The 26449-nt window shown below is 44.8% G+C and overlaps 1 protein-coding gene across 1 annotated transcript in view; it reads right to left on the bottom strand.

Annotated features, from left to right (window-relative positions):
• Nucleotides 1-2219: 2219 nt before the first annotated feature.
• The window catches only part of MAP1LC3B (microtubule associated protein 1 light chain 3 beta), a 51982-nt gene continuing 27752 nt past the window's right edge, over nucleotides 2220-26449 (bottom strand). The window contains exon 4 of the mRNA XM_033942186.1: nucleotides 2220-6494. Coding sequence (XP_033798077.1) covers nucleotides 6323-6494 — 172 coding nt within the window. The 3' untranslated portion in view covers nucleotides 2220-6322. The remainder of the gene's footprint in view (nucleotides 6495-26449) is intronic.

Below are 26449 nucleotides of genomic sequence, written 5' to 3' on the forward strand. Positions count from 1 at the left end.
TAGTCCCCCCCCTAGCAACTCGATGGGGGCTGTGATGGGCAAATGCACAAATTAGCTAGCAGATTGCATTTCCTTCACGTGCCTAGGCAGGTCTGACTCTTGAGGGTCACATTACAGCTCGTATCATCAGAACTTTGGTGGGGGCAGGTCAATTGAAGACAACCTCCATAGAAGAGATTTGTAAACTTCAACAACAGCAATGATTTTCAACCCAGTCCTTTGGACATACCTCATCAGTCAGGTTTTCAGGACACAGAGAAAGAATTTCCATGACCTAGAAGCAGTGTGTGGAAATTTCTCTCATGCATACTAATTGTGGATATCTTGATAACCTGACTAGTGGAGTGTATTTTGAGGACTGGTCTGAGAACCCCAGAAGGACTCCTGATGTGCCAGTAGTTTTGACCAGATAATGCTCCAGAATAAGTTTTAGAGTTCCATCTCCAACCCCATTTCCTTGATAGAACCTTCATGTTCCAAGCTAACAAACAATCCTGGCTGGGAAACTACATAAATAAAACCAGACAACGCATTCCGAAAATCAATCAAAACCACTGTTTGACAAATTCATCACCTAAACCAGGGGTGTCCAATGTCAGTCCTCAAGGGCCACAATCCAGTCGGGTTTTCAGGATTTCCCCAATGAATATGCATATTCATTGGGGAAATCCTGAAAACCCTACTGGATTGCGGCCCTCGAGGACCGACATTGGACACCCCTGACCTAAACAGACTGACTTTCGCTCACCACGCTTTTCCCCTACAAACCCGAAGCAATCTCTCACTTCCCTCCCCTTACAATCCCTCTTACTTTTCCTCCCCTTACTACCCTTTTCTTCTGTAACATTCCCCCTCATGCATTTGTAATTTGTTGAATGTCCAGCCTTCTTTTGATGTGAACCGCCTAGAAGTCATCTGACTATGGCGGTATAGAAAAATAAAGTTATTATTTCTTTTCATTCCAGGCTGCTTTCCAAAACAAAAAAACATAAAAAGTTCTAAAATGTGTCTTTTTGCCACCTAAAAACAATTTGAGTGTTTCCTGGTTGCACCTTTAATATTTTCCCTTTTTTCAGTTGAAACAGAAAAAAAAAAAAAAAGAGGGGGGGGACAAACATACCCAGGTAACAGATAGTCCGCCAAATAATCTTTATTAACAAAAATCTTGATTGCAAGAGTTGATAAATTCACAAACTCAATCAAAGAACAAAGATCCTTTACACATGTGGGGATAGTTTTTGAGCTGGGGTTTTCACCTTTTAAATTGGCTTGCTCTCTTCACTTGACATTTCTGTACTACAGAAGCTGAAACTCCTTTACCCAAGGAAATGCATTGGCCCATATCTCAGGGGGGGGGGGTCATTTTTCTGGAACTTCTGCTCCAATCGGGACTATTTTCAAACTCAGTGTGTCTTTTTATTCTCCCCCCTCCCCAAAGTTTCAGCCCAGTCATTAATTTTTCTCTGCTCCTGAAGCTGCAATTCTTTCTTCCATAGTTGGTTTGTTTGGGGGGTTTTCTTGAAGGTTTTGTATCTTTGAAACCCTCACTGATTTTGTCCATTTTTTAATTTTCTGCCTTTTTTTTTACTATTTTTTTCTTCATGCCAGGTTTTATCCTACTTTGTTACATTTTCAGAGAGTTAGTTCCTAGTCCTTCTGTGTAATTCTTTCCAACTTCCATTGAGTTGGAAAAAATAAGAGACCTGCATCTAGTATATGTAAACCATTTTATCTGTAACCACAGAAAGGCAGTATATCAGATCCACAAAGGGGACATGATCGAAACAGACTTAGTAGATAAGGGCAGGTTGTTCACCCTCTCCAAGGTAGGGAGAACGAGAGGGCACTCTCTGAAATTAAAAGGGGACAGATTCCATACAAATGTAAGGAAGTTCTTCTTCACCCAGAGAGTGGTAGAAAACTGGAACGTTCTTTTGGAGGCTATTATAGGGGAAAACATCCTCCAGAGATTCAAGACAAGGTTAGACAAGTTCCTGCTAAACCAGAACATATGCAGGTAGGGCTAGTCTCAATTAGGGCACTGGTCTTTGACCTAAGGGCCGCCGCGTGAGCGGACTGCTGGGCACGATGGACCACTGGTCTGACCCAGCAACGGCAATTCTTCTGTTCTTATATTGACCTTTTACATATGATTTTGTAAGAAGAGTGTGGCTAGAAGCCTGCACGCCAATAATAGTACCAGGTGAACAAGCAAAATGTGCAGACAGCAAAGAATTTATTTTATTAAAGGACAGCTGTACTCTGGCTGTGCGGTACTGCAAAATACACATGAAACATACCACTACTCACCCTATCGCATCTGAACATTTTACAGTCTTAGATTTTTATTCCTCTACTACCAAGGCAGCCAGGTTTATTTAAACGTTATTACACCACCTTAGACTGAAAGCACAGCACAGCACATCACTACAAGTAGTCCAGAAGCCATGAGCCACTTAGTTTCTTTCAATGTAGGGTAATTTATGGCATTTTTTTTTCTGCAATTGCTGAAGCCAGCTTTAAGAATTTCAAAACCAATTTTGTTGGCTAACAGGGGTGATGACTATCAATATGTGCTGTTTGAAACTTTGCACACAAGGCAGAGAAACAGGAATCTCTTTTGCTAGTAACAAATGCGACTGTCAGGTAAACAGAAAGGCCCGTGAAGCAATCAAGGAGCCCGAAGGAAAGTTCTTTATCCTTTTAAAATATCTGCAAGCTTTAACTTTTAGTTTAGAAGCTAAAGCTGACACTCCAGGATTTGATCTTTAGTTGAAGTACTGCAGACACTAAAACAGAACTTTATCTGGTCAAATTCCAGTCTTTCAAGGCATTCTGTACCCGTTTCCGTATGTGAAAAATGAACACTGAAGATTGTAGTCCTGTGCAAATGATAAGAACATTATTTCACCATAGTTAGGACTCATAGCTGGATTAAGTTATGAGAGTAAGATTTGTTGGGGTTTTGTTTTTTGTTTTTCCAATTAAACACCCTGTTACGTCTATTTCAAAAAATTTTCCTCAAAATTTTTAAAATTAGCATACTTTAAAAACTATTTGATCCTGCGCTTAAATCATCCACATTCCACTGCACCCTGTAGCTTTACTGGGGCTATGACTAGCACCATGAATTGGACCTTAAAGTGCGGTAGCCACTTAACCAAGTCAAACCCAAGCCAAAGAAATCAACAATCCATCTGAATGTTCATGTGCAGGCCCAGTAGAGTGGAATAAACTCCCGGGTTAAATACATCAGCAAGGGAATCTCACTTCATTTAAACATTTGTTGAAACATCATCTGTTTTGTCAGATGAAATATGAGGGCTAAGAGAGAAGACAATATAGTGTTACAACTTGAATGTATAAATGATACAAAGAGACAGGGGTGGCAAGTTGTGGCATGTGGGCGAGTATTCTATGTGAGGGTGAGGTGGATTGTTTTTGATGTGTATTTTACGTAGGACAAAGCAGTTAAGGCAAGTTCATGCTTGCATGTATGTGTTTTGTAATGTGTGGGGTTTTGTTTTTAAACGATGTATGTGTTTTTGAAACCCGCTTTATATAAAGTGGGATATAAATAAAAACCATAACCCTTGACAATGTAACCACAAAAGATGCACACAGATGGATGGACACAATGTGTCATAGCCTAAAACATTTGTTTACAAGTGTTGACGTTAAAATTGGAATCAGATTTGAAATTGTACTTTACATTTAAACTACAGAGGTTGATTGTGGGGGGAGGTTCTCTTGGGTGGAGGTTGAATTGTTTTCTATTTTGAAATTTCTAAACATTTGTATTGCTTTTGTTGTCTTGACTTTAATAAAAATTATTTGAACAAACTACAGAGGTTTTTAGACCTTTGACTAAAGATTCTCTTTGGCAACAGCACTACAGAGATCTTTGGACACAAACTGTTTAATAGATGGACTTCTGATCGAAAAATTAGTGGTCTTAGGATATGACCCATTGAGTCCATCCATCTGTGTGGGCATTTAGTCATTTAACTGAGAACATTACCAGTTTTTAAATTTCATTTTAGATTTGTTTTTCTTAGAATAGTTACAGAAGTCTCTTCATTCTGGATATTTCTTCTCAACAGCAACTATGACAGACTTATCCCCAAACTCTTATCACACCTTCCACCAGCCTGGTTTCTGTCCCCACTGCCCCCATGACACTCAGAGCAATGCCCCCACTCCCATAGCTGGATCTGTAAAATCTGTGTGTTCATTTTTGAGAATATCAGGATACATGAAGTGACCCAAAATGTTAATGCTGTGAACTTTTTACATATTCTAAAACCAAATTTTTCTTCTGATTAAAACTGGATTTTAAACGCATTGGACAGTTTTTAAACTTGTACTTCACAGTCACTGTGTGTCGCTCCGGTAGAGAGCCAGAGAAAAAGATAATGGCCACATTGATGCTGAAAAAATGATTACAAGATTTGTTGTTAAATACAGGAAGAGAGAGCGGTGCTGGATCTGGTTTGGTTTGCTCTTTAGCTCAATATGGTCCAGTGCAAAATGAGGAAAACCTGGATCGGCAGTCATATTCCATGACTTAGGTGCTCCTTATGCCATCACCCATGCTCTTGCCATGTATTAATGTAGCTCTAAAACAGGGATCTCAAAGTCCCTCCTTGAGGGCCACAATCCAGTTGGGTTTTCAGGATTTCCCCAATGAATATGCATTGAAAGCAGCGCATGTACATAGATCTCATGCATATTCATTGGGGAAATCCTGAAAACCCGACTGGATTGCGGCCCTCAAGAAGGGACTTTGAGATCCCTGCTATAAAACAAATGTGAGTGATTTCACAACCGTTAGTTAGTAGCATGCTTTGATGTGAGGAAATGCTGCCCAGAATTAGGAGCAGATGCAAAAAAAAAAAAAAAAAAAGAGGGTAAGGTTTGGTTTTTTTTGTTGTTGGTGGAGGGGGAGTACAGATGGAAGAAATATTTAACATTTTTATTCATTACTGGAAGTTAAGAGCATAAAACACTTTCTTTACAGTCTTAAAATAAGTTCCCTTTTAATAACACCTTTAGTTAGAGGGAGTCCCAAGCCTCTGCTTAGCTAAATTCTGCATTTTAATTAAAGTTTTTCACATCTATGCACACGTGCACTCTAGATTCTCTACAGCAGCAGGTAAGGGGAACGTGGCTAGCGACTGTAGCTGCTTCCATTCTTTCGCTCATTTCTGCTTTATCGCAACAAAATAATTAACCAAACTTGCTTACAAATGTTACAAACACAGCTTTTAAGTTCACCCCAAGCTACCTTCATATACAACCAGAATAAGCCACTTACTTACATTAAAAGACATAGGACAGTGAGTACAAACATACAGGAATATGTAACTTCTATCTAGAAACTGAATGCCTTGTAAGAAAAAGGTGGTATAGTGCAAGGTTTCCAAATGCACTCCCAGGTTCCTACCTAGAGTAAAGCTGCGGCTTTTGGGATGAATGCCGAGAGAGAAGGCCAGTGAAGTATCGCTCTGGTTAAAACTTCAGTTGCCTGCTCTGTCATTGTACAACTGAAAGCGAGTCTTGGCATTCAAGGTTGCTACATGACTTCAGTGTGTTCTACCGACAAATGTCAGCATTTGACCACTGAGGACAAACAAGAAGTGTGCACAGATTAGTGGTCATCACATATAGATTCTGTAAAAAAAAAAAAAAGCGACTTTCAACCAGAAACTTGTGCAAAGACCTGAATTTATACGGCAGTCGTGCCCAGAGGTCTTGTTTTTATGTGAGAACTCATCACCAGAGCAATACTTTAAAATGAAAACACTTTGACCCAAACCAACTGCAAAGTTAGTAAGAATTACCCTTTCCCCATTTGCCACAGCTTGTGCAAAATGGAACAAATTAAAGACAAGGGTAATAGCTGGACGCTAACCCACAGTTGCAAAGTGTTCCTCCAAGCCTTCCTGAGGAAGATATTTTCTAAGAAGGTGGGCAAAAAGATGTATGTACCAGAGAAACTGATTCACTACTTCAAACATTCCCAGTTCTTAGATTTCAAAATCCAGCCTTTTCATTTTATGGCAATTACAAGAAAATGCAAAACCTTAAAAAAAATGAAACATAGAACAAGCTGATTTCAAATGTTTCTTAACGCTACTTTTCATAGCTGCATAGGCTTATCCAAAGTAGAGCTCAGAAGGCTGTAATATTTCTTTAAAAAAAGGCAAAATTACACCAGAACAGCTAGGTAAGATTACAATCTGAAAAGTGACATCTCTTTCTAATTTCTTCCTGCAGTGAGCAACTTCAAAAGAAAATCCAGTGGGGAAAGCGCTAGCTTTTACAAGCTTTTCATGCCAAATGTTTCCTGAGAGGCATAAACCATGTACAGGAATCCATCTTCATCCTTCTCGCATTCATACACCTCCGAGATGGGTGTTGAGACGCTCACCATGCTGTGCCCATTCACCAACAGAAAGAAAGCTTGATTTGAGTTCAGCTGTAGGCGCCTCCTGGAAGACAGAAGACGACATAATGTAAGATGGCCAAGATCATATGACTAAGAGATGTTATTTCACTAAGTGTGACTAGCTTTTCTCTCACTCTGTTTCTTCTAAACTGCGTGCTGCGAGACACTGGGGAGGAGAGGTGCCGGCAGCCTATAGGATGTGCCTCTCATGGTGAGGCACATCCTGTAGGCCAGTGTTTTTCAACCTTTTTACACCTATTGACCGGCAGAAATAAAAGAATTATTCTGTGGACCGGCATCGGTCCATGGACTGGGGTTGAAGAACACTGGGCTAAGTTGTGGGCTGGACCCTGCCCATCTCTAACCAATCTCCACCCCAGACCCCACCCCCCCCCCTAAAATACTAATTGCACCTTGCATGTCCCATGCCTCATCTGGAAGCCTTCCCTCTGACGTTGAAATGTCAGAGAGAAGGCTTCCGGTTCAGGCGCAGGATGCCCATAGGAGCTACCGCCCATGGCTTTGTGCACTGAATCAGTTAGGAAGAGGGAGCTAGCTCGAAGATAACGCCGCATCTATCGCACCGTGGACCGGCGGTTGAAGAACACTGCTGTAGGCAATCAGCCAGCATCTCCCCCCCCCCCCCCATTGGTAGTTCAGGGCCCATCTGGAGGGCTGCGTATGCACGCAATGTCATTGCGTTCATGTATGTGCACTTCTGGATGCCTCAAGCCATTTAGTGGGCTGCAGCTCGACAAAGTTCTAAACAAATAAGGCAGTCTGCTTTTCACTTAAATTTGTTTGCATATATGAGGGGTTGTAAGCTACTCTATACTGTCCCATATACTGTATTTAAAGTCCACATCGTAAACATTGAGCAGGTGAAAACAAGTACAGTAATGTCACAGCAGCCAATAAGGAACCACCTCTACCTCTGATGGTAAAAATGTACATTCTTCTGGAGGAATTCTGCCTAAGGAGCAGGAAACAGCTGCATAGTGTTGGTCTGGCACTGTAAGGCTGTGGCAGCTGCTTAAGGAGGAAAGGCCACAGCCACAAGTACTGGTTCATGTGGACCAAGAGGAAGATAACACCCTCCACACATTCACACAGTTTTACAGGGTTGATGTAGTGGCTTGCCTGGACACAGCTTTTGGGTCCTCAGTGCTGGCAGCAGGCTCATCTGTCCCACCCCAGACTCTAGGGCAGGGGTGTCAAATGTGGATCCCTCAAGGGCCGCAATCCAATCGTGTTTTCAGGATTTCCCCAATGAATTTGCATGAGATCTATTTGCATGCACTGTTTTCATTGTATGCTAATAGATCTCATGCATATTCATTGGGGAAATCCTGAGGACCGACATTTGACACCTCTGCTCTAGGAGCTGCTTAGATACATCCCATTAGTTCAGGATCTCTACTTCAGGTTGCACTCAGGTAGGTGGCTGCTAGTCTACCTTGTTCTGCATTAAATGTTTATATCATGTGGTTTATGCATGTTACTTACAGAGCAGAACAGGGTTATAGAGTAACTATTATGCGGGGAGTTTCCCCCGTGCCTTCCTTTCTCTGTGTTATTTGTTACCTCCATTGCTTTGGGACAAACAGAGGGGCTGCAGCACAGCACTCTGGGAGGAGAGGTGGAGCCATGCAAGAAGATGATTGGCAGCTTCTGCAAGGAAACTCACTGTTTTGGGGTAAACTATCCATTAGTTCAGGACTCTGTTCCCATTTGTAGGAAAGAAGATTATCGAAGTAAGAACCTAATCTTTCTGTCCTGAAAGCCTGAGTGGCTAAGTGCAGCCCAAGGACTGGGTTGAGAATCCCTGCACTAGATGGACCTCTGGTCTTACCCAGTAGGGTAATTCGTATGTTCTTTGAACATTGAGACTGAAATTCATATGGCCAGGTTGGGTCATGCTCTACACCAGTGGAATTTTACAAAAGGCTCTACTGAATGTCTAAGCTTTTATAAAATATCTATATGAATATGAGCAAAATGCAGGGGTTATTTGCAGCGCACACAGTATCAGCCACCGCCACGACCATTTTACTAATATACATTATATGTGGAATAAATAAGCAGTATGAACCCGTCAATTCCACATCTAGCTGTCCAATTCTACAAAACAGACTAAGTGCCATCGTTGTTTTGTTTACTTATTACTGGTCTTCATTCTGGAAGTAGAAACAACAGGGGGTTAAGGAGAACTCTTAAGGCCTCATGTAAAATCCGAGCCACTTTTTAAAATTCTATGCATGCCCAACGGGGAAGTTTTTCCCATAAATGTCTATGTCCGTCTTCTCGGCCCATCTTCAGTATATAGCTCTCCCTCTCTCACTCCACAATCAGCTAGTTTTCATTACTCTCCAAAGTCTTAAATTCCTTTTCTTTTAAAAGCCACATCACTATGTTAGATGGCAGCTTAAAAGCTGAGCTCTTGTGGAAAAAAATGTATGCTAGTTTTGCCAAAGGAGTTGTCTTAAAAAAACAAATTAATAAATAAAAACCACACTACAGCTGATGAGTATCTGAGGAGGTTGTTGATGGCTTAAAATTCTTCACTTATCCTGGATCCAAACCCCCGCTGAGACTTAAGCATCAAATGACAGCCTGTGATTGAAGCCACATGGAGAGAGGGGCTAGAGAAAAGAGGCAGAAAGTGATGAGATGCCAGAAAGATTGAGACATAGTGATTAAAGCTCCAGCCTCAGCACTCTTAAGGGTTCAAACCCCGGGCAAATCACTTAATTGCCCCCATTGCCCCAGGTACATTAGATAGATGGTGAATCCACCAAGACAGAGATGTAAAAATGCTTGAGTACTTGAATAAATTCATGTAAACCATTCTGAGAGAACGGTATAGAAAATTGAATAAATAAATATGATATGGAGTCATGAAACTTACAAGTTATTTCACACTTTTCTTGATTTTTTTCATTTCAATGAGACAAATGCATGTAAATGGGCACAAGTATAGGAAACCAAGCCATTGTGACATCACCGATGAGGTTGGCTCTTAGGCATTGGTGGAATGAGGCATTATGACATCACATTACATTACATTAGTGACTTCTATTCTGCCTGTTCCTTGCAGTTCTAAGCAGATTACAGTGTAAGACAGCTGGACATTTCCAGGAAGTTACAAACAACAGTGTAAGACAGCTGGACATTTCCAGGAAGTTACAAACAACAGTGTAAGACAGCTGGACATTTCCAGGAAGTTACAAACAACAGTATAAGACAGCTGGACATTTCCAGGAAGTTACAAACAACAGTATAAGACAGCTGGACATTTCCAGGAAGTTACAAACAACAGTATAAGATAGCTGGACATTTCCAGGAAGTTACAAACAACAGTATAAGATTGCTGGACATTTCCAGGAAGTTACAAACAACAGTATAAGATTGCTGGACATTTCCAGGAAGTTACAAACAACAGTATAAGATTGCTGGACATTTCCAGGAAGTTACAAACAACAGTATAAGATTGCTGGACATTTCCAGGAAGTTACAAACAACAGTATAAGATTGCTGGACATTTCCAGGAAGTTACAAACAACAGTATAAGATTGCTGGACATTTCCAGGAAGTTACAAACAACAGTATAAGATTGCTGGACATTTCCAGGAAGTTACAAACAACAGTATAAGATTGCTGGACATTTCCAGGAAGTTACAATTTACAGTATAAGATTGCTGGACATTTCCAGGAAGTTGCCATTTAGGGGATGATTACACAGTAGATGCAGGGGACGCTTATATAGTGGATGCAGGGGAATTACAGATAAGGGGTGTTGAATAGTAAGGTAAGGGGGAGAGTTCGGATCACTAGAAGGGAAGAAGAGGTTTAGGGTTGGTTTCTTGAAAGGGGGGATAAAAGTAGAAGGGAGGAGGTTAGCTGGTAGTTTGCGTGGAAGGCGGAGGAAGAGAGTGGGGGATAAGAAGGTTGTATAGTTTTTTGAAAAGCAGAGTTTTGATTTGTTTTCGGAATGATTTAAAGTCACTTGTAGTTGTCAGCAGGTTGAGGATGGAGGGGTCGCAAAAAGTTCTCAGTCCAACCAAGAAGAGAATGGGAAGAGTGTGGTGCAGTGGTTAAAGCTACAGCCTCAGCCTGGGGTTGTGGATTCAAATCCACACTGCTCCCTGTGACCCTGGGCAAGCCACCTAATCCCCTTCAGGTACATTAGATAGTTTGTGATCTCACCAGGACAGACAGGGAAAAATGCTTGACTACCTAAATAAAAGTAATGTAAACCGTTCCGAGCTCCCCTGGAAGAACAGTATAGAAAATTAATCAAATACATACATAAAATGTACGAAAAAGATTTTGTTCCAGCTGCCAAAGTATGTGACCTTCAAATTCAAGAATCCAGTCTCTACAAGCAAGATTATATAAACGCATGTTTGGGATCCCAAGACCACCCTGCATCCAGTGACCCGCTTAATTCAAACTTTAATTTAGGCCTTTTCCTTTGCCAAAAGAATTTCCTTAAAAGGGAATTCAATATTTTTCAATCCTTACTTAAGAGCCATATCAGCATATGCTGAAGCACATACAGCCTTCGGGGGAATAATGTCATGCAAAAAGCACAGTTACTTACCGTAACAGGTGTTATCCAGGGACAGCAGGCAGATATTCCCACACATGGGTGACGTCACCGACGGAGCCCCACAGCGGACAGCCTCGAAAGCAACTTGCTTGAAGATCTCGAGCTTTCGAGTGCTGCATCGCGCATGCGCGCGTGCCTTCCCGCCCGAACTAGGGGGCGCATCTCCTGTGAGGATCCTCAGTTCAGATACCAAGCTAAGAAGCCAACCAGGGGAGGTGGGAGGGTTGTGGGAATATCTGCCTGTTGTCCCTGGATAACAACTGTTACGGTAAGTAACTGTGCTTTATCCCAGGACAAGCAGGCAGCATATTCCCACACATGGGTGACCTCCAAGCTAAGTAAAAGGGAGGAGGGAAGTTGGCAATTTAAGAAAAAAGATTTTGTAAAACAGATTGGCCAAAGTGGCCATCCCTCCTGGATAAAGTATCCAGACAATAATGAGAAGTGAAAGTGTGAACCGAGGACCAAGTGGCAGCTTTATAAATTTCCTCAATAGGAGTTGATCTGAGGAAAGCAACAGAAGCCGCCATAGCTCTGACTTTGTGGCCCGTTACTCGACTCTGTAGAGGAAGACCAGCCTGAGCATAGCAGAAAGAAATGCACGCAGCCATCCAGTTGGAGATAGTACGCTTCGAGATGGGATGACCTAATCTATTTGGGTCAAAAGAAATGAAAAGTTGAGGAGAAGTTCTGTGAGGTTGAGTACGTTGAAGATAGAAAGCCAACGCACGTTTACAATCTAAAGTATGTAGAGCCGCCTCACCAGGGTGAGAATGTGGCTTAGGAAAAAATACCGGTAGGATAATAGACTGATTGATATGAAAATCAGACACTACTTTAGGTAAGAATTTGGGATGTGTACAGAGCACCACCTTATCATGGTGAAAAACTGTGAAAGGCGGATCCGAGACCAAAGCTTGCAACTCACTAACTCGACGAGCTGAAGTGAGAGCAATCAAGAAAACAGTTTTCCAAGTAAGATATCGAAAATGAGCCAAGTCAATAGGTTCAAAAGGAGGCTTCATCAGTTGAGCCAAGACCACATTAAGATCCCATACAACAGGAGGCGGTTTGACAGGTGGATGGAGATTAAAGAGACCCTTCATAAAACGAGAAACTAGAGGGTGTGCCGAGAGTGGTTTCCCATCCAAAGGCTGATGAAAAGCAGCAATTGCACTAAGATGAACTCTAATAGATGTGGATTGAAGACCCGACTGGGATAAATGAAGCAAATAATCCAGAACAGAAGCCAAAGAAGAAGAGTTTGGCTGAAGACTTATGAGTGGAACAACAAGACGAGAATCTGGTCCACTTTTAACCATAACATTGACGAGTGGACGGTTTTCTGGAAGCCAGGAATACATCCTGAACAGACTGAGAAAATTTAGCAGAATCCGTCAGGTAGAAAGGAACCATGCTGTCAAATGAAGAGACTGCAGGTTTGGATGAAGTAAAGATCCCTGACTCTGAGTGAGCAGAGAAGGAAAAACTGGCAGAAGAAGAGGTTCCTTGATGCTGAGTTGAAGAAGAAGAGAGAACCAAGGTTGTCGGGGCCACCGAGGCGCTATGAGAATCATCGTGGCATGGTCCGACTTCAACTTGACAAGGGTTTTGAGAATCAGAGGAAAAGGAGGAAAGGCGTATAGGAACTGACCCCTCCAATCCAGAAGAAAAGCATCCGCCTCGAGACGGAGAGGTGAGAAGATGCGGGAACAAAACAGAGGAAGTTTGAAGTTGTTGGGTGACGCAAAAAGATCCACCCGAGGAGTCCCCCATCGAGTGAATACTTGACGAAGTGTGGGGGAGTTGAGCGTCCATTCGTGAGGTTGAAGTAGACGACTCAATTTGTCTGCAAGGCAATTCTGAAGACCCTGAATATAAACAGCGCGAAGAAGGATGTTGTGCGAAATCGCCCAATGCCACAACCTCAGAGCTTCCTGACACAGAGAGTGGGAACCCGTCCCGCCCTGTTTGTTGACATAATACATTGCTACTTGATTGTCCGTCCGAACAAGGACTACTTGGTCGTGAAGAAGGTGAAGGAAAGCTTTGAGAGCACGAAATATCGCTCTGAGTTCCAACAGATTGATGTGACATCGACGATCTGTGGCAGTCCATAACCCTTGCGTACGGAGACCATCTACGTGGGCTCCCCATGCGTACTCGGACGAATCTGTTGTGAGAACTTTCTGATGAGGAAGATGGTGAAACTGCAAACCTCTGGAAAGATTTGAAGAGAGCATCCACCAGCGAAGAGACTTCTTTAGTGAAGGCGTCACCGCTATATGACGAGAAGGTGGATCTATGGCTTGTTGCCATTGGGACGCCAGTGTCCACTGAGGGATGCGAAGGTGGAGTCTTGCAAATGGAGTCACATGCACCGTAGATGCCATATGTCCGAGAAGTACCATCATTTGGCGAGCCGTGAGAGTTGACAGGGAAGTTACGTGATGACAAAGGCTCAAGAGAGTATCCTGCCGATTGAGGGGGAGGAAAGCTCTCATGCGAATAGAATCCAACACTGCGCCAATAAATTGGATCGATCGAGTTGGAACCAACTGAGATTTGGGAAAGTTTATGTGGAACCCCAGACTTTGAAGAAAAGAAATAGTCTGAAGGGTCGCTTGAGTAACCCCTGGAAGAGAAGGAGCTTTGATAAGCCAATCGTCGAGGTAAGGAAAAACTTGCAGTCCCCTAGCCCGAAGGGCCGCGGCTACCACAACTAGACACTTGGTGAAGACCCGAGGAGAGGTTGCCAAGCCAAACGGAAGAACCCTGTATTGAAGGTGAAGGTTCCCCACCTTGAACCTGAGATATTTGCGAAAATTTGGATGGATAGGAATGTGAGTATAAGCCTCTTTGAGATCCAGTGAGCACATCCAATCCCCTTGATCCATGAGGGAGTACAGAATCGGAAGAGAGAGCATGCGAAATTTCTCTTTGACTAGAAATTTGTTGAGAGCTCGGAGATCCAGAATGGGTCGCAAATCCCCCGTCTTCTTTGGAACTAGGAAGTATCTGGAGTAAAACCCCCGATTGTGTTCGGAAGGAGGAATCTCCTCCACCGCTCGAAGGCGAAGAAGTGCCTGAGCCTCCTGAAGAAGAAGGGGGAGTTGCGAGGAACTGGAAAGACACTCTCCTGGAGGGTGATCTGGGGGCACCTGAAGTAGGCGCAGAGAGTATCCCTCGCGGATGATCATAAGGACCCAAAGGTCCGATGTAATGGTTTCCCAGACAGATGAAAAAAGGGAAAGGCGACCTCCGATGGGTAGGGAGGAATTTGGATGTAAGGAGGTTGGAATGCTCACCACTGGACCGTCAAAAAGACGGAGCTGTTTTGGTTGGAGCAGGCGCCTGGGACTTTTGAGGACGTTGTTGTTGTGGCCGTCTAGGTGGAGGCCTAGAAAAAGCCGGAGTAGACTTCATCGGATAACGACGAGCTGGAGGTTTGTAAGCTCTAGTCACAGAAGGTTTTGGTTTCGGACGAAGCAGAGAGGCGAAGGAGCGCTCATGCTCAGAAAGCCTTTTAGTAGCTGCTTCAATAGAGTCATCAAAAAGCTCAGAACCTAGGCACGGCAGGTTGGCTAAACGATCCTGTAAATTGGGATCCATGTCTACTATCCTGAGCCATGCAAGACGTCGCATGGCCACTGCAAATGCCGAGACCCTGGAGGACAGCTCAAAAGCATCATAAGATGCCTGCAACATGAATAGACGCAGTTGAGAGAGAGACTGAAGAATGTGTTTGTATTCAGAAAGGCGTTCTTTGGGCCAGTCTGGGCAAAAGGATGACAACTGCTTCAAAAAATAATTAAAATATGAAGTAAAGACATAGTTGTAATTCAAAATTCGATTTGTCATCATTGAATTTTGATAAAGTCTGCGCCCAAACTTGTCCATAGTTCGCCCTTCGCGTCCTGGTGGAACTGTTGCAGACACCTTAGAAGGATGAGCCTTCTTCAGGGACGATTCCACCACTAGAGATTGATGAGAAAGTTGAGATTTCTCAAAACCTTTACATGGAACAGTGCGATACCGAGACTCCAGCTTCGATGGAATAGCTGTCACAGAGTAAGGAGTCTCCATATTACGGAGAAAAGTCTGCTTCAGCACCGGTGTCATGGGTAGACGCAAAGTCTCCTTAGGAGGATGAGAAAGTTCCATATCCGCCAGATATTCAGGCGTGTACTTTGAATCTGAATGTAAGTCAATATTAAGCGCCTGCCCCATGTCGAAGACAAATTTCGCAAACGAAGAAGACTTCGAGGTCGAAGCTTCTTCAGGGGAGGCAGAACGAGTATGAGGCGCCACTGAAAAAGATGGAGAAGCCTCGTGTGAATATTGAGATACAGGCTCCGATTCAAGGTGTAAAGTGATGGATGATGCTCCACTGCCCGTCAGAGGAAGAGTGGCTGAATGCTTCCGCTTAAGACTCCGAGTTGGAGAGGTGCGCGGAGTACGAGGCTTAGCCAGAGGAGATCTATCTCGAGACAAACGCCTCGAAGGTGGAGTCCTCGACCTCGAATGCCTCGATGAAACTGAAGAGGCAATGTTACTATGAGAGCGAGGCACAATCTTGGAAGCGAGATCCGAATGCCTCGAGCTCTTCGTGGAAGCGAGCTTCGAAGACCGAGATCTATGCTTGGATCGAGGCAATGATTGTTTAGCAACCCGTTCAGATGAGGAATCCGACGAGGAAACCCTGGATCGAGACCTGCGACGAGGAGATCGTCGACGAGGTACAGACTGCTGCTCAGGCTGGAGTTGCGAAGACAGAGTCGAGGTCGGGACCAATTGAGCCACTATCGAGGAAATTTGCGTAGTCAAAATTGACTTAAGCATATCCTCAAACATGGGTACGGAGACCAAAGGACTCGGAGTCACAGGAGGTCTCGTGCGTTCCAAGGAGGGCGACCTCGATCGAGAGTATTCCCTAGACTTGGAAGCACGTTTAGAAGGTCTAGAAGACGGAGTCAAACCTGGAGCTCCAGGTTGGATGGATGCAGACTCCGTCGGCTTCTTAGGGATGGTACCTGAAAAGGAAGCAGGAGACTTACCCCCCAGTCCAGGCTTCGAGGACACCGTCGAGGCCTTCGAGGCCTAGGACCCGGAGGTCTTCGAGGCCGAGGCCTGTCGAGGAGGCGAGGTCGAGGTTTTAGCACTCGAGGTTTGACCCGAAGTCGAGGTTTTAACAGATGCCTCGACCGAGGCCACAGCTTTTTCAGGCTCCATGCGAGGGAAAAGCAGCGGCGCTTGAAGGCACGAGGTTGAAGAGTGAGGCAGCGAAGACAATCTTCAGGACGATGAGTCGACCCGAGACAGATCATATACCGACTATGTGGATCAGTGATGGAAATAGTCCTGCCGCACTGATAACACCTTTTAAACCCGGTAACAGGCCGGGACATAGATAGGACAAAGTCCGTGTCGAGAACGAGGAAGAGAGGCCTAGGCCTCAATCTTCCAACCCGACGTCAAAGAAAAACAAAAGGATGTTTGTTTGTTTTTTTTTTTTTAATGGAATAAATAAAATAGAATTAGAATTAGAACACAGCGACCGAAAACAATAAAAAGTAATCAGCCGCGGTGAAGAGAAGGCACAACGCTACGGGAACCAAGTCGACAAGTCTTCTCAGCTCCGCGGAAAACGTTGAACTGAGGATCCTCACAGGAGATGCGCCCCCTAGTTCGGGCGGGAAGGCACGCGCGCATGCGCGATGCAGCACTCGAAAGCTCGAGATCTTCAAGCAAGTTGCTTTCGAGGCTGTCCGCTGCGGGGCTCCGTCGGTGACGTCACCCATGTGTGGGAATATGCTGCCTGCTTGTCCTGGGATAATGAGCTTATTCTGCCAATTAATGACAGAAGTAATGAGTGCCAAACTGCCAACTGCAATAAAGGGAGAATATTATGAGTATAACACTGTCTAGGATTGGAGGGACATTGAACACCCAAATAGTTAAAAGAATCAGTGGCCCATTGAACTGATCTGATCATTATGATCTAGTAGCAGATTGCGGACTTCTGCATATTCAGTCTAAACCCAAATAAATTTCCATATTCACAAATACTTTCAAGCAAGGTATGAAGAGATCTCACGGGTCCTCTGCAAAGGCAGAAATCTTAAATTCAATACCTCCCATCACCATGCCACTGATCTCTGGATTAGATATTATTTCTCGTTTTAAATGTCCAAAATGAGGACAAATATCAAGGGTGAAAGATTTAGAAGCTATACCATTAACCCACAGGTAAGCTTGTGGCTGATTCTCTCGCACCAAGCAGCATCATGGGGTAAAGACCTAGAACAATTGCTTTCGCCCACTACTTATGAGGAATTTAGGAAACGTCTGAAAACACACCTGTTCCTAAAGTATCCAGACAACTGATCCTCTCTTCTCTCTCCCCTCTATAGCGATTAACTTGTTCTATTGATCACTCTCTCCTCAAAAATGGATTTCCTGTCCTATTAACCCTCTTTCTTCCTCCCCTCTTAAAGTCAATCAATTTGTACCTTTGCTTAATCTTTGTAAACCGCATAGAACTTCACGGTATTGCGGTATATAAGCTGTTATTATTATACTGTATAATGTTTTCATTACCTCACTAAACCTACCTGTCAACCCATATTTCTCTAATACTGCAAACATAAACACCCCCTGTGAACATAATCAAAAACTCTCTCAGCATCAAAGCTTATCAACAAAGAAGATTCTACTTTAGAATGAACTGCCTCCAGAGATGCTAAGATGCGCCAAATGATCTTTACTACTTGCCAATCTCTTATAAAGCCTACCTGTGGTTCTAATAGGTCTGGTAAATATTGCGCTAATAATAGCATAAGAAGAAGATAGGATTCGACCTGAATGGGATCCCACCCTGTTTTTGGAAATACAACTATTTGGGCTCAGTGCAAGGAATCGGACAATCGCCGCTAATCAATGTAATAAACAGAACTATTAAAGTAGGCACAATATTATCTCCTAGCATAAAACTCTGCACTATAACCATCAGGGCCAGGTGCCTTACCCAATGGGCTCTTCTGGATAGCCAAAGCTACTTCATTTTCTCCAATTGGGATACTGCAGTGGATAGACGAGGGAGATCTAAGCTATCTAAATAAACATTGGGGTATAATGTGATACTTTTATCCCACTTGTAAAGGCTCTCAAAGAAACATCTCAACAAGTCAGATATCTATGTATCAAAAATAATATGATAACTGGAGCCATTCTGAAGCATTAATACCCATTGTGGTCCCAAGCTTAGCTAAGAGCTTCTCTGCTTTATTCCCATATTTATAAAGCTGATATTGGTAATAAGACTGATTTTTTTGCCTGTTGATGAAGTAATTAATTTAACATGGACTGGGTAGCCAGAAGAAACTGCTGGTGGGCTACTGATGGAATAGCCCCATATACTTGACGCATCTGAACTAGGTTCTTCTCCAATCTCAATATAGCTCTGTCCTGCACCTTTCACTTAGCACTCATATAGGCAATCATTTTGCCGAGGAAGACAGCCTTTGCAGCTTCCCAGTATAAGGTCACATTATCAATATGACCTTTATTAAAGCTTTTACAATCCGCCCATTTTTGAAGAAAAGGTGCAAAACCTGGGTCAGAATATAATTCAAGGGGGACCTGCCAAGAATTAAATGGCAACAGAGTATGGGTGTAAAAATTCATCTATACAGGCACATGATTTGATATGATGATAGGCCTGATAACCACTTCTGTCACTAGGTGAAATGATAAAGGGGACAAACTAACTTGGGGAAATCTCCGGACAAGCATAAAGATTAGACAGCCTGTATGTTAATGCACATAGTTTGGGCAATAAAATTCTAGAGCTGGAAACAGAAATGAGAAATGCCGACCTAGATGTGGTTCTAGATAACAGAAACCTGGTTCTCAGAGTCCCATGGATGGGATATGGCTATACCAGGATATAACTTGCTCCGTTGGGACAGAGTAGGCAAAACAGGAAGAGGAGTAGCACTATACATTAGAGAGGATATCAAAGTTACTAGGATCACAGATGTCAAGTATACGGGAGAATCTCTCTGGGTGAATCTTGCCAGGGGCAACGACAAATGCCTATATCTTGGTGTTGTTTACAGATCCCCAAAACAACCGGACAACACAGACAAAGAATTAATTGCAGATATAGAAACCATCACTCTTCGTGGAGCCACAGTGCTGTTGGGGGACTTCAGTATGCCTGATGTAGACTGGAACAAACTTTGCGCTACGACCAGTGGCAGTAAGAGGCTACTGGCCTCCATGTGGGGAGCAAGCCTCAAACAGATGGTATTGGAACCCACCAGGGATCAGGTGATTCTGGACCTAATACTCACTAATACCCATTTGTAAAGGTATTCTACCCAAATTGTTTTCCCCTGCACCCCAATCTCTGACTAGATACTTCCTTTTGATTCAAACCATCTTGGTTCTCTTCCATTTGCATTTTGTATCCCAGAAAGTACTTTTTCTGTTCCCCTTACATCTCACACACTCATTGTATGTATCTCATTGTAAACATCTCTTACTTCTTGTTGTAAACATCTCTTACTCTCATTGTATGTAACTTGTTGTAAACTGCTTTGAACTTATGGTATAGCGGTATATAAGAAATAAAATTATTATTATTAATGGAGACAGTGTCAAAGAAGTTTCAATAGGAGATGCTTTGGCCTCCAGTGACCACAACATGGTGTGGTTTCACCTCAGGAAGGGAGTTACTAGGTCAAATACATTGGCAAAGGTTCTAAATTTTAAGGGAACTAATTTCCAGAGCATGGGAGATTTTGTCTATGAGGCACTGCAAAATCAGGGCATGACAGACAGTGTGGAGGTACTATGGTCAACCCTGAAATCCACCCTGCAAGAAGCAACCAAACTCTACATAAAAACCGTGAGTAAACAACGAAGAAATAATAGACCCCAATGGTTCTCCACGGAGATCTCTGAACTAGTAAAGCAAAAGAAAAAAGCATTATCTTACAAACAATCACAACGACCGGAAGCTAAAGAAACCTATCTGGTAAAATCCAGAACTGTTAAAACAGCAGTGAGGGATGCCAAACTCCAGATGGAAGAAAATATAGCTAGGCAGGTTAAAAAAGGGGATAAATCCTTTTTCAAATATGTTAGCGACAGAAGAAAGAACACAGACGGGATTGTGCGCCTAAGGAAACCTGACTGTAACTTTGTAGACTCAGATAAAGCCGAACTACTCAACAGCTACTTCTGCTCGGTCTTTACCCATGAGGCGCCGAGATTCAAACCGCAGCTACAGACAAGGGGGTGCTCAGAGGACCCGTTCCAAGATTTTGAATTCATCGAGAGCAACGTCTATCATGAAGTATCGAAGCTAAAAGTAAACAAAGCCATGGGGCTGGATAATCTATGCCCCTGAGTACTTCGGGAATTAAGAGATGTCCTGGCGGAACCGTTAGCCGCACTTTTCAATCTTTTCCTAAGCAAGGGAAAAGTCCCCTTGGACTGGAAAACTGCTAACGTCATTCCGCTTCACAAAAAGGGAAGCAGGTTGGAGGCTGAAAATTACAGACCGGTGAGTCTCACATCAGTAGTGTGTAAACTTATGGAAACGTTGATTAAAAACAGATTGGATACGTTTCTGGATGACGAAAGACTGAGGGATCCCCACCAGCATGGATTTACAAAGGGAAGGTCTTGTCAAACCAATCTGATAAGCTTCTTTGACTGGGTAACGAAACAACTGGATGGGGAACAATCCCTGGATATCGTGTATTTAGACTTCAGTAAGGCTTTTGATAGTGTCCCACACCATAGGTTATTAAACAAGATGAATACGATGGGTCTGGGAGATACATTGACTGCATGGGTTAAAGACTGGCTTAGTGGCAGACTTCAGAGGGTGGTAGTAAATGGTACTCCCTTGGAAATGTCGGAAGTGACCAGTGGAGTGCAACAGGGCTCGGATTTGGGTCCGATACTATTTAATATCTTTGTAAGGGATCTACCTCAGGGACTTCGAGGTAAAATTGTGTTATTTGCAGATGACGCTAAACTATGCAACATTGTGGGCAGCGCAACCGTGCCAGACACTATGAGGCAGGACTTACTTTTACTGGAACAATGGTCTAATACTTGGCAACTGAGTTTTAATGTCAAAAAGTGTAAGGTGATGCACCTTGGTAGCAATAACCCCTGCAGAACATACACCCTGAATGGTGAAAACTTAACAAGAACCATCGCAGAACGAGACCTGGGTGTAATCATTAGTGAAGATATGAAAACTGCCAATCAGGTGGAGAAAGCTTCAGCCAAGGCTAGACAAATGCTAGGTTGCATCCGGAGAAGTTTTATCAGCTGTAAGCCTGAAGTCATAATGCCATTGTACAGGTTGATGGTGAGACCTCATCTGGAGTACTGTGTTCAGTTTTGGAGTTCCTTTCTTATCACCATCCCTGTAAACCGTGCCGAGCTCCACGACCATGGAGATGGTGCAGTATAAAAACCTAAGGTTTAGTTTAGTTTAGTTTAGCCACATTATCAAAATGATGTGAAGAGAATGGAGTCGGTTCAGGGTAAAACCACTAAGATGGTCTCAGGACTTAAGGATCTCCCATATGAAGAACGTCTAAGCAGGCTGCAGTTATATTCTCTCGAAGAACGCAGAGAAAGGGGTGACATGATAGAGACTTTCAAATATCTTACGTGCCGTATTGAGGTAGAGGAAGATATCTTCTTCCTTACGGGTCCCACGGCAACCAGAGGGCATCTGCTCAAACTCAAGGGTGGGAGATTTCATGGTGACATCAGGAAATACTTCTTCACCGAAAGAGTGGTTGATCGATGGAATGGTCTTCCATGTCAGGTAGTTGAGGCCAGTAATGCACTCAACTTCAAGGGACGATGATGGGATAAACATGTAGGTTCTCTCCGGGAAAATGCTTAAAAAAAGAGGGTTCTTGTTGAAGAAGAGTTCTTGGAGTGGGTTCGCTCCGGGAAATTCTCAGAGGGAAGGTTCTTGTTGAGGGAGAGTTCTATGAGTGGACAGACTTGGTGGGCCGACGGCCCTTTTCTGCCATCATACTCTATGTTTCTATGATCCCTGATTAATTAAAAGATAATCTTACCTAGATTGCGTGGCATGTGCTCATGCATGATGGGTGAAATATATTTCAGTAGGATGCAAGGTTTCTAAACATCTACTGCATCCAATGCTGCACAAAATAAAGGCACTCTTATAGTCGGGTCTGACATTTCTTTACAGGGATTGGCCATTCTACCTAAATCAGGATCTACTACATGAGCATAAAGCACAGTTACTTACCGTAACAGGTGTTATCCAGGGACAGCAGGCAGATATTCTTAACGTATGGGTGACGTCACCGACGGAGCCCCGGTACGGACCTTTTTAACTAGAAAGTTCTAGTTGGCCGCACCGCGCATGCGCGGGTGCCTTCCCGCCCGACGGAGGAGTGCGTGGTCTCCAGTTAAGATAAGCCAGCTAAGAAGCCAACCCGGGGAGGTGGGTGGGTCGTAAGAATATCTGCCTGCTGTCCCTGGATAACACCTGTTACGGTAAGTAACTGTGCTTTATCCCAGGACAAGCAGGCAGCATATTCTTAACGTATGGGTGACCTCCAAGCTAACAGAGAGGGAGGGGGGATGGTTGGCCATTAGGAAAATAAATTTTGTAACACAGATTGGCCGAAGTGTCCATCCCGTCTGGAGAAGGTATCCAGACAGTAGTGAGTAGTGAACGTGTGAACTGAAGACCAAGTGGCCGCCTTGCAGATTTCCTCAATAGGCGTGGAACGGAGGAAAGCCACAGAAGCAGCCATAGCTCTGACCCTGTGGGCCGTGACAGCTCCTTCCAGTGACAGGCCGGCCCGAGCATAACAGAACGCAATACAGGCAGCAAGCCAATTGGACAGCGTTCGTTTAGAGACAGGACGACCCAGACGGTTGGGATCGAAGGTCAGAAAAAGTTGAGGAGAGGATCGGTGAGCCCTGGTACGGTCAAGGTAGTATGCAAGGGCACGTTTACAATCCAGTGTGTGTAACGCCTGTTCTCCAGGATGAGAATGGGGTTTCGGGAAGAAGACAGGCAATACAATGGATTGGTTGAGGTGAAAGGCCGAAACCACCTTGGGAAGGAATTTTGGATGGGTACGCAGAACCACCTTGTCATGGTAAAAAACAGTGAACGGTGGATCGGCGACTAGTGCATGCAGCTCACTGACCCTCCTGGCAGAGGTGATGGCAATGAGGAAAAGCACCTTCCATGTGAGAAGTTTGAGCGAAGTAGTAGCAAGAGGCTCAAAAGGAGGTTTCATGAGGGCTGACAAAACCACATTTAGGTCCCAGACGACAGGAGGAGGCTGTAGAGGTGGTTTGATGTTGAAGAGGCCTCTCATGAAGCGGGAAACCAGAGGGTGAGCCGTGAGAGGTTTTCCGAGGATAGGCTCATGAAACGCAGTGATGGCACTGAGGTGGACTCTGATTGAGGTAGACTTGAGACCAGCATCGGACAGAGAGAGCAGATAGTCCAGAACGGTCTCTACCGCCAATGAGGTGGGATTGTGATGATGCAGGAGGCACCAAAAGGAAAACCGGGTCCACTTCTGATGGTAACATTGGAGCGTGGAGGGTTTCCTGGAGGCATCCAGAATGCGACGGACAGGCTGAGACAGGGTATCTGGAGAGGTCAGCCCGAGAGAAACCAAGCAGTCAGGTGGAGGGAAGACAGATTGGGGTGCAGTAGAGACTGATGCTGCTGTGTAAGCAGAGTAGGAAACACAGGAAGAGGAATGGGCTCCCTGGAACTGAGCTGGAGCAGGAGGGAGAACCAGTGCTGTCGGGGCCACCGGGGGGCGATGAGAATCATGGTGGCCCTGTCCTTGCGGAGCTTGAACAAGGTCCGCGACATCAGAGGGAGTGGAGGAAAGGCATAGAGGAACCGATCCGTCCAGTCGAGTAGGAATGCATCTGGGGTCAGACGATGCGGAGAGAAGAGTCTGGAACAGAACTGGGGCAGCTGATGGTTGTGAGGAGCTGCAAATAGGTCCACTTGCGGGGTGCCCCAGCGAGCAAAGATGGAGTGGAGAGTAGGAGGGTCCAGGGTCCACTCGTGAGGTTGCAGGATGCGACTGAGCTGGTCGGCCAGGGAGTTCTGTTCGCCCTGGATATAGACAGCCCTGAGGGACAGATTGTGGGCTATGGCCCAGGTCCAGATTCGAAGGGCCTCCTGGCAAAGGGGACGAGATCCGGTGCCGCCTTGCTTGTTGATGTAGTACATGGCGACTTGGTTGTCCGTGCACAGGAGAAGAACTTGAGGGTAGAGGAGATGCTGGAAAGCCTTGAGAGCATAAAACATGGCTCTGAGCTCCAGGAAGTTGATGTGATGTTGACGCTCCTGAGGGGTCCAAAGTCCCTGGGTGCGGAGATCGCCCAAGTGGGCCCCCCAAGCATAGGGGGAAGCATCCGTGGTTATGACCATGGAATGAGGAGGCGGATGGAAGAGAAGTCCCCTGGAGAGATTTGAGGAGTTCAACCACCATTGAAGAGATTGCTGAAGAGACGATGTCACAGAGATGGGATGAGAAAGAAGATTCGTGGTCTGTGACCATTGGTTGGCAAGGGTCCATTGAGGTATCCTGAGGTGGAGTCGTGCCAGAGGGGTCACATGGACTGTTGAGGCCATGTGGCCTAGAAGGACCATCATCTGGCGAGCAGGGATGGATGGATGAAGGAGCACCTGCCGGCAAAGGTGAAGTAGCGTCCGGTGCCGGTCGGCAGGAAGGAACGCCCTCATCTGATTGGTATCGAGAACTGCTCCGATGAACTGCAGGTGCTGCGTAGGAAGCAGATGTGACTTGGGATAATTGATCTCGAACCCCAAGAGATGGAGGAAAGAGATGGTTTGATGAGTGGCTTGCAGCACAAGCGGAGATGTAGGTGCTTTCACCAACCAATCGTCCAAGTATGGGAACACTTGCAGGTTGTGGGATCTGAGAAAAGCCGCTACCACAATCAGGCACTTGGTGAACACCCTGGGTGATGATGCGAGACCAAAGGGCAGCACCTTGTACTGATAGTGGTGATTTTGTATCTGGAATCGGAGGTAGCGACGCGAAGCCTGATGGATTGGGATGTGAGTGTAGGCCTCCTTGAGGTCCAGGGAACATAGCCAGTCGTGTTGAGATAGAAGAGGATAAAGCGTGGCCAGGGAGAGCATTCTGAACTTTTCTTTGACCAAACACTTGTTGAGGTTCCTGAGGTCTAAGATGGGACGAAGATCTCCCGTTTTCTTGGGTACCAGGAAGTAGCGGGAGTAAAATCCCTGACCCCTTTGGTCTGGAGGAACTTCTTCGATGGCATTGAGGAGGAGGAGGGATTGGACCTCCCTGAGGAGGAGAGGAGTTTGGGAGGAGTGAGAAGCAGACTCTACGGGAGGATGATCTATGGGAAGAGTCTGGAACCTTAGTGAGTATCCGTGGCGGATGATGTTGAGAACCCACAGGTCTGATGTGATGGCCTCCCAGCGTTGGAGAAAGATGGTGAGGCGGCCTCCGATAGGTTGAGGAAGAGGCATCGAAGGGTGGAGACTGGCTATGCCCTGGAGAAAGGAGTCAAAAGGGCTGAGGAGGTTTAGTCTGAGGGAGAGGCTTGGTCGCCTGGTGAGACTGAGAGCGAGCCTGAGTGTGCTGTTGTTGTCGAGGACGGCGAGATTGCTGCTGAGGAGGATTCAGCGGCCTGGCAGAGAATCGACGTTGATAAGAGGACTGAGGCCTGTATGGTCGTGCCGGTGGAGTTTTCTTTTTGGGTTTAATGAGGGTGTCCCATCTGGTCTCATGAGCCGAAAGTTTTTGTGTTGTGGTATCAAGAGACTCCCCAAAAAGTTCGTCACCAAGACAGGGCGCGTTGGCGAGACGGTCCTGGTGGTTCACATCAAGGTCAGACACTCTCAGCCAGGCTAGGCGTCGCATGGCCACAGCCAGTGCGGAGGCTCGTGAAGTAAGCTCGAAGGAGTCGTAAATCGAGCGCACCATAAACTTTCTGAGCTGAAGGAGGTTGGAAATCTGCTGTTGGAAGAGTGGGACCTTACGCTCAGGTATATATTTTTCTAGAGCAGAAAGTTGTTGGACCAGGTGTTTCATATAAAATGAAAAATGAAAGGTGTAATTGTTGGCTCTGTTAGCCAGCATGGCATTCTGGTACAGGCGCTTTCCAAATTTGTCCATTGTCTTTCCCTCTCTGCCAGGAGGGGTGGAGGCATAAACGCTGGAGCCTTGAGATTTTTTGAGAGTGGACTCTACAAGGAGGCTCTCATGGGGCAATTGGGGTTTGTCAAATCCCGGAATAGGGATGACCCGGTATAAGCTGTCCAG

This window comes from Geotrypetes seraphini, chromosome 4, assembly GCF_902459505.1.
Source record: "Geotrypetes seraphini chromosome 4, aGeoSer1.1, whole genome shotgun sequence".
Taxonomy (NCBI): Eukaryota; Metazoa; Chordata; class Amphibia; order Gymnophiona; family Dermophiidae; genus Geotrypetes; species Geotrypetes seraphini.